General features: G+C 44.2%; 1 protein-coding gene across 1 annotated transcript in view; it reads left to right on the top strand.

The window, feature by feature from the left end:
• Positions 1–7575, top strand: part of METTL16 (methyltransferase 16, RNA N6-adenosine) — a 98805-nt gene extending 91230 nt beyond the window's left edge. Inside the window, exons 9-10 of the mRNA XM_006167567.3 lie at positions 6566–6739; positions 6861–7575. Coding sequence (XP_006167629.1) covers positions 6566–6739; positions 6861–7436 — 750 coding nt within the window. The 3' untranslated portion in view covers positions 7437–7575. The remainder of the gene's footprint in view (positions 1–6565; positions 6740–6860) is intronic.
• Positions 7576–9337: the final 1762 nt, after the last annotated feature.

Below are 9337 nucleotides of genomic sequence, written 5' to 3'. Positions count from 1 at the left end.
AAAAAAAAAAAAAAAGAACGAAAAGGGAAAAAAAATGTTATTTATTTATTATATACAAGTTAGTTGTTTTCTTTTTCCTTATTTATTTATTTATTTTGGAGGAGTTTTTGCTGTAGGGTGCGTGTGCTTGCCAGAAAGACAGAGACAGAAATCAAGAAATCACCCCCCAGGGAGATGACCACGCTGCAATCCCTTCTAGATCTCTCAGGATCTTGGGCACACACACACATGCGCCTGGCATGAGTTTAAGCCACTGGGTCCAGGACTCGAACCATGATTGACTACACGGGAGTCCAGCAACATAGCCATTACGCCAACTCAACTACTGGCCCCCTCCTTTTTAGATTTTTGCCATAAGGTGAGCTCACTGGAAAGAGACAGAGAGGAAAAGTAAATAACATTCCCCCGGGGGTTGACCGCACCATAGTCCCTTCTCCATTTTCCTCTCAGGATTTTGGCCTTGCACACACATGCACCTGGCGTGTTTCTCAAGCTGCCCAGTCTGGAGTGTGTGTGTATATATATATATATATTTTCTTTATTTATTTTTTTAATTTGCTATAGGGCACAAGCACTCACCAAAGAGAGAATGAGAGAAAGTGTGAAAACAAGCCACCAGGTCCAGGACTATTTGGCCACGTGGGAGTTCAGCACCTTAATCACCACGCTACGCACTGGACCCCGAGTACTTTTCTAATATCTTCCAAAAGTGATCAGAGAGGATGTGTTTTTTCGTTTGTGGTATATTATGATTTACTCTTTTTTGATACTTTTCAATTCAATATACTTACCCCTCTTTTTTTTTTTTTTTTTAGTTGCCAGAGGGCATGTGTGCTCCCTAGAGAAAGATGGAAGTAGAAAGCTCCCCACAAATGGGGAGGATTCAAAATGGTGTGGACCATGTGGAATCTGGCTCCTTTAACTGCTGGCTATGGGGCCTGCCCTCCCCCCTCCTTCTTTTTTTTTTTTGGTAGAGGTTTTTGCTATATGACGCGTGCGCTATCCAGAAAGACAGAGAGACAGAGAGACAGAGAGGGAGAAATCACCCCTCAGGGAGGATGGCCATGCTGCAATCCCTCTCTGTTCTTCTCTCAGGATCTTGGGCACGCATGCACATGCGCCAGCGTGAGTTTAAGCCACCACATCCGGGACTCAGACTGCGGTCGACTACATGGGAATCCAGTGATATAGCCATTATGCCAGCTGCTGGTTCCCTGCCCTTCCCCCTTTTATAAGCAGGTTTTTGTTTTTATTTTTGTTTTTTGTTTTTTTTTTAATTGCCAGAGGGCACATGCGCTCACCAGAAAGAGACTGAGCAAGAGAGAATTCTCCACTAGGATGTGGTAACACCACAGACCCTCCCCCATTTCTTCGTCCTGTTGGGATTCTGGGCATGCGCATGCACCCAGCATGTTCCTCTAACTGCCAGGGTGAGGATTCGACCATTGTCAGCCATGCAGGATCTAGCTGGCTTAACCGTTATATCACCTGCTGGGCCCAAGATTGATGATGGATTTTATATTTATTTAGATTATTTTCCCTTCGTGGGCTTGTGCCAGCAAGTCATTACACAGGTTCATTAGTTTCATTTTATTTCACGTTATTAGGAAGTCCCTTTTCTGTTGTTTAGCACACACATTTTTGTGTGTATTATGGGTTTTTTTTTTTTTTTTTTTTTGGTTTTGGTTTTGGGGGGGTTTTTTTTAGTGTTTTTCGCTTAGCGCATGTGCGCTCACCAGAAACAGCAAGATAGACAAAAGGTGAGAAATCGCCTCCCAGAGAGGTGGCCACACCGCAGTCCCTTCTACTACATTCTCTCAGGATCTTGGGCACACACACACACACACACACACACACACACACACACCTGGTGTGAGTTTTAGCTGCCACAGGACGTGAACCATGGTCAACTACATGGGAATCCAGTAACGTAATCATTACGCCATCTGCTGGTTCCATATTTTGTTTGTTTTAGCCAGAGTCTTGCTATGTCATGATTTTCCTGCCTTAGCCTCCCAAGTGCACTTGTTCCATACCCCCAGCTTTTGAGGGCAGGCCAGGAATTGAACCTGGGCCTCCCATGTGGCCTCAGACTACTGAAAAACAGTATCTAGCATGTGCTACCATGGCTGGTCCTGTTATTTAGTTTCCTTTTATGATTTTGAAAGATATTTATATGGTTTCAAAATCAATTATTTTTTGAGAAGATATAATTAGAAGTCTAATTTCTTTCTTTTTGTCTCTTTCACCCTAATCTCTTACTTTCCCATGAGTTATTGTTAACGTTAGGGAAATACACATACAAAGTTATAGCCACCTCTTCGTAGATAGATATGATTCTATGAAAAGTTTTCTTCTCCTTTTTAAGCTTTTTGCAGTTTTACATTTATCCTGTGATTGATTTCAGGACATTTGCAACAGTGACCTGTCAGATAAAGATAAGAAATGTCCACTAGGCTACTAATAAGGAAGCTACACCACAAAATACTTAATCAACTTCATTACAGCAGATCCGATAGCACTCGTGAGATTGCCTCCTGTCCTGTCTCTGCCCCTGCCAAGTGTCAGCATTGGCCACTAGGAACTGTTTTTCTGTGTCAGTGGCCTGTGCTGATTAACAGCTCGTAGGTAGCTGGTTTCTGGAGGACTTGGGGCAGTAGACATTTGGAGGGTGGCAGAACGGTGGAGAGCCCAATGCCATGACTTAAGGGTACACCTTTCTCTATGGGCCTATTCTAGATACCGCTTTTGCTCAAACAAGGTGGCTGTGACTTTGTGTTTCATAGCTCTCTAGCAAATTGCTCTCTTCTTTCTACTGATTCTAGGGAGAGCTTAGTGATTTCATGTAGCCTGTGGCTTCACTGGGAGTTTGGACATGTAGTTACAGTGAACAGGAGAGCTTTGGCAGTGGAGCAGACACTGCACTGACATCTGTCAACTTACACCTCATTTGCAAGTGTCTTGACTGATGATACTACTGAGATTTGGAAAACTGAAGGGAAAACGTAAGAAATTTGTGGACAGTTCTAGGTAAAGTATATCTTAAAATTTAAGAACTGTTTTGTGCCTGATTTATGGCTTCAATTTTAAGCACTGAACTTGGTGGCTTGAAAATCATACAGGCATATATGTGTGTGTGCCCAAAATCCTAGCAGGAGAATGGAGGAGAAGGGATTACTGTGTGGCCATCCCCTCTGGAGGGTGACTTCTCACTTTCCCTCTCACTGTCTCTCTTGGGCAAGCACACATGCTCTATGGCAAAAACCTTAAATGGAGAGAAAAACACACACACACACACACATTTTATAAAGATACAACCATGTAATACTTAAAGCATCTCCCCTCTTGATTATCCCTTGTCAGATCCTTGCAGTTTGAAAGATAAAACCTGTATCCCCTATGGGATCTACAACTCCTCACCACACTTCTTTCCCATTGTAATTTCAGTAGTACATCCTTTAATCTGAAATCAGTTATAAATTAACCTTTTGATTCTGTGCTTTTTGAGGCTGACTCGCATGGGAACCCTCCTAGCTTCTGGGGCCCTCCCTGAGTATGCTGGTCCCATGTGTGCCCATGGTTCAGGGATGGCCATAGTGTGAGGTGGATTGTGGCGTTAGGACCTTCTTGGGCATGCTGTCAGGTCTTTCTCTGTCTCTATCACTCATGGAAGGCAGAAACAAACTTTAAAAAAATAGATTAGGGGACTGGCGGGTGGCATGGTGCTTAAGGGCACTGGACTCCCACATGGCCAACCACGATTCAAATCCCAGACCTGGTGGCTTGCTTTCTAACTCTCACACTCCTTCTCTTGTCAAATTAAAAATAAATAAAGTCAAATAAAATAATTATTTTTTTTTTAAAAAAAGTCATGTTTAAACAAATAAAAAATAAGTTAGCTACTTAAATTACTTATTTTGGAGCAGACAGGTGTTGAATTATGTCTGTATACCTTGCCTGCTAGATTGTGACAGTTTGAGTGTCGCACTCTCTAGCAAAATAAGATCATTTCAATGGGTAGGGCATAAAATTACCTAATACTGGGCCAACCTGTGGTCTTGTGGTTAAGGACCTAGATCAGGACCAGCAGTCGTGTAATGGCTGTATCGCTGGACTCCCATGTAGTTGATCACGGTTTGAGTCCTGAACCTGGTGGCTTAAACTCACGCTGGGTGCATGTACGTGCATGCCCAAGATTCTGAGAGAATGGAGGAGAAGGGATTGCGGCGTGGCCATCCCCCCTGGGGGGTGATTTCTCGCTTTCTGTCTCTCCGTCTCTCTCTTTCTGGCGAGCACATGCGCCCTATATAGCAAAAACCTCTTCCCCCTCCCCCCCCCAAAAAAAGGACCTGGATCCTACATGGCTGACCCCACAGTTCAAGCCCCAGGCCTGGCGGCTTAAACAACATATTAGGTGCAGGTTCATGCTTATCCAAAATCCAAAAAAGGCAGGCGAGATGGAGGAGAGTAGTTTGTGACATGACCATTTCCCATGGAGGTGCTTTCTCACTTTCCTTTTCCTTTTCTCCCTGCCTGCCCCTCACAAGTGTGTGTCCTTAATGACAAATTTAAAAGGAAAAAATGGTATCCTAGCATACTCTAAACTATTTTGTCTACAAGGGGACTTTTTAAAAATATATATTTAATTTTATTTGTTTATAATTATTCTTCAATTTGACAAGAGAAGGGAGAGTGAGAAAGCAAGCCATTAGGTCTGGGACTCAAATCTTAGTTGGCCATGTGAGAGTCCAGCTTCCCATCCATGCCACCTGCCAGCCCAAAGCAAGAGGACTTCAAAAACTCATCGAAAAATAGAATTGAAATGCAAGGTTACTTGAGTGGAAAAAAAAAAAAATTATGCCTAATTTTTTCATAGTATGTATGTTTGATGAGCTTTTTGAAGCCCCCTCAAACAGATGGAGTATAGGGCTGCTGGCTGGTTGTTAGGTCTCACCCCATGACTGGAACTGGCAGTGTCTGTGCACACGTGCTCTGTCAGTATCACCTGGTGGAGCTGCAGTTCTCAGCTCCTTTGTGCAGAGAAGGATCTTAAAACCGGACAGGGCAAAATAAGATCCTTTCATTGAGCCTTTTCCCTTTCTATCTCTAACCTGTTAAGTTTTGCCTCAATTGTAGAATTTTCTTAATTTTTAAATTTGGATAAATTTTGTGAACATGTTCAAGTGTCTTTTATTTATTTATTTATTTATTTATTTATTTATTATTATTATTATTATTATTTATTTCCTGTAGGGCGTGGATGCTGACCAGAGGGAGAGAGAGAAAGAGAGAGAGGGAAAATGACAAGCAAGTCACCAGGTTTGGGACTCGAACTGGACAGCCACGTGGGAGTCCAGCACCTTAACCACCAAGCCATCTGCTAGCCCCAAATCTGTCTTTTAAATGTGTATATAACACAGAGCCAGCAGATGGCTTAGCAGTTGCTGGACTCCATGGCTGACCATAGTTCAAGTTCCAGATCTGGTTGCTTAAAAATCTTGCCAGGCATGTGTGCCCGAGATTGAGGGAGGAGAGGGAATTACAGCATGGCCATCACCCTTGGGTTGTGTTTTTTCACTTTCCCTTTCACTATCTCTGTCTCTCTCTCCCTCCAGCGAGCACACACACCCTAAGGCAAAAACCTCCTTATAAGTAAATAAATAAGTCCATAATATATATGGTTTTAGCTCAGAGTTACTTTTTTCAAAAAACCTTATTTAGAAAGTTCTTACTTTAAAGAAACCAATTTTAAATACAGTGATATCATTTGGTTTTTAAAATGGAACTTGAGTCCCTCTAGTGGGTAGAGTGTAATTCACCTTGCAAGCTTGTGATAGAATGTTATATGACAGTCTTGACTTTCATGGACCAAGTTTCACATCCAGTGTTCTCATCAGTACTGGTATCCTCTCCCCGTCTAAGAGGCAGTGTTCACCTAACCCCAGGCCCGGTGCTAACATCAGCCGAGATGCGGCAGTCCTCTTCCACCCTGTGATCTTCACGGCCTGGGTCATTCCTAGCATGTGATCTCACAGGCTGTGGCTCACTGGCTGCTTTTAGTTCAAGCTTTAGCAACTCCACCTACAAGGTGGTACTCTACAGTTCCCTATAGAAAAGAGCACGGCGCCCCCAGAGTCCTTCGGTTGCCATGAAGTAAGTCACCGTGCAGGCCCACTTTGGGCACAGCAGGTAGGTTAAGGACATTTGGCAGCTGGAGGAGTTACAGACTGCGAACCAGAACAGAGGTAGCATAGTACAATAGGAAAGAACTTGGATTTTAGGTTCTCTCCTCACTCTGCAGTTGTTAGCTATGTGACCTTGCGCTGTGATTACCTCGCCTCTGTATCTTAGTTTTCCCTTTTGTAAAATGGGAACGTGGTGAGACTATCTCGTAGGATTGTTTTCAGTATTAGCAATAACACGTGCCAAGGCCTTTGTGGTTTTAGTGCTCTGTGATTGGTAGCAGAAGTCATGGAAGTTGCCCAGGCTAAGTCCATTAGAGTGCATGAGATTTAATTATTTGGATAACTTTCTTCTCTTTTCCATGCCTTCTTTTTTCTTTCAGTCACCACCAAGTAAGCGAAGAAAATTAGAAAAGCCAAGGAAACCCATTACATTTGTAGTCTTGGAGTCTGTGATGAAAGAGTTATCCCTCAAAGCATCATCTTTGGGCTCTGAGGCAGCAGAAGGCATAGTAGTTGTGACAACGTGGATTGAAAAAATTCTCACCGATTTGAAGGTACCTGGTTAAGCATATTGACAGAGTATTCATAATTATCTCTTGTTCTTTCTTTTTTTAGGGGAGAGTGGAGGGATGAGAAAAGTAGTTTTCTATAAAATTCTGTTTTCCTTCCAAATAGGTCCAGCATAAACGAGTTCCCTGTGGAAAAGAGGAAGTCAGTCTTTTCCTAACAGCTATAGAAAACTCCTGGATTCATTTAAGGAGGAAGAGAAGAGAGAGAGTGAGACAACTGAGAGAAGTTCCTCGTGCTCCCGAGGATGTCATCCAAGCCTTGGAAGAGAAAAAGGCCACTTCCAAAGAGTCTGACAACAGCCAAGACTTGCCAAAGGGCCCCCAGGAGAGTGCCGTCGGTGGGACCGCTCTACAGGAAGGCGAGTCTGCCACTATGGAGAGCCATTGCCCAAACCAGGAGCTTCTTGCCCAGGAAGAAAACCCAGAACCCATGGAGGATGAAAGGAGTGAGGAAAAGGGAGGGATGGAGGCTTCTGAGCAGTTGGGCAGCCCCGTGGCTGAGAAGGAGAAGTGTCTCCAAGGAGTGGCTGGACAATACCTATTTAAGTGTTTGATAAACGTTAAGAAGGAGGAGGAGGATGCTTTGGTTGAAATGCACTGGGTTGAGGGCCAAAACAGGGATTTGATGAACCAGCTTTGTACCTATATACGTAACCAGATTTTCCGACTTGTTGCTAGTTAGCTCCAGGCGTGTGGCAGGTAACTGCTGTAAGGCTAAAGCAGCCTGATTTGGAGCACCGGTGGGTGGCCAGTTGGTCTGTTGTAGTATTACGTGGAATTACCCTAAGATACAGAAACCAATTAATTCATTTTAAAATGTGCTCCCTTCTTTTTCTTTTTCCTTCAAGTTTCAGTGGGTTGTAATATAATTCAGGAGGAAGAATTTCAGTTATCAGCAACAACAAAAGATATCGGCAAATGCCTGAGGGATTGAAAGCTGATCTGAGCTGGTCGTCTAAGCTTTCATCTGGTTCTGAGGCCCAAAGGATGGATTTTGGAGCCTGTTCTGGTCTGCACTGCCTGGGGCATCATGCTCTCTTGCCTGCCAAGGTTGCTTCTTGAGGAAGGGTTGCTGTCATCCTCCTGGCGGAGGTAGGACACCAGGGCAGATAGGCACATTGCGACTGAATGTGCTTGCCCTAGTCCATGTGACGGATTAACCCTGTTTCCGTTCTGAGAAAGGAACTGGCCCACTCTAGGGGCGAGAGTCAGGGAGAGAAACTTCAGTGCTGCCAGGAAGAGGGACTGATCTGGGGAACACCTGGGAAAAGGCACGTTCCTGATTCATGGCTGTTTCCATGTGCTTGTTTCAGAAGCCAGATTAGGTAAGCAAAATTCTTAGGTGTGACTGAGACAGAACTGAACACACCCACCCCCTAGCACCAACATGCTGAGGACTGTTTGTCACACTTGTGCTACTGTATGGCTTTTGTTTCAGCACTTGAAGTGGAGCCTGTTGTGCTTTGCCTTTTTTTTTTTTTTTTTTTTTTCCTTGAGATTCTTGCTATAGGGTGCCTGTGCTCGCCAGGGAGACAGAAAGCAAGAAATCACCCTCCAGGGGGGATGGCCACACCACAATCTCTTCTCTATTCTCCTCTCGGGATCTTGGCCATGCGTGCACATGTACCCCATGTGAGTTTTAAGCCACTGGATCCAGGACTCGAACTGTGGAAGTCCAACAACATAACCATTATGCCATCTGCTGGTCCCTGAGCCTGTTGTTTTTAACATAAGCATATTAAGAATTGGCACCAACAGGTAATGTAGTGATTAAGGCGCTGAACTCCCACGTGGCTGGCATAGTTCAAGTCCTGGACTTAGCGGCTTAAAACTCAAGCTGGGTGCATGGCATGGGTACCCAAAATCCTGGGAGGAAAATGGATCACAGTGTGGCCATCCCCCTGGGGAAGTGATTTACCACTTTCTATCTCCTGTCTCTGTCTCTCTCTACAGTGAGTACATGTACCCTATGATAAAAATCTCTCTAAAAAAAAGAAAAAGAATATTCAGTGGGGGGAACCAGCAGGTGATGTGGTGATTGAGGTGCTGGACACTCCCATATGGCCAGCTATGGTTAGAGTCCTGGTCCTGGCAGTTTGCTTTCTCACTTTCCCTGTTTCTCTCTGGTCAAAGTAAAATGAATGAATGAACAAAATTAAATAGATAATTTAGGGACCAGCAGTTAGCGTAATAGCTATGTCACTGGACTTCCATGTAGTCGACCGCAGTTTGGGTCCCGGTGGCTTAAACTCACGCCGGGCGCTTGTGCGTGCGTGCCCAAGATCCCAAGAGGAGAATGGAGGAGAAGGGAAAAATTTAAGAAATTTGCGGACAGGTAGCTTAGGAGAGTCAGTTGCTGACCAAATACTGCTTTTGTGGCTTCCCTTGTGATCCATGGTTATCTGCCAGCATTGGAGGAGTCTCACGCCAGGGTAACCATGTCTTCAGAATATATTTCTGCCTGGACTACCAGGGTTTAGCAGACATACCTCTGGAAAAGGGAGGGTTCTTTTGTTCTCTGGCTGTCTCATTTGCTGTCTTTGATTTTCAGAGCTTAACTTTACATCAGTGGCTGAGGGTTCT

This window comes from Tupaia chinensis, unplaced genomic scaffold, assembly GCF_000334495.1.
Source record: "Tupaia chinensis unplaced genomic scaffold, TupChi_1.0 Scaffold144899_1, whole genome shotgun sequence".
Lineage (NCBI taxonomy): Eukaryota > Metazoa > Chordata > Mammalia > Scandentia > Tupaiidae > Tupaia > Tupaia belangeri.
This window is presented reverse-complemented; position numbering and strand designations above follow the sequence as displayed.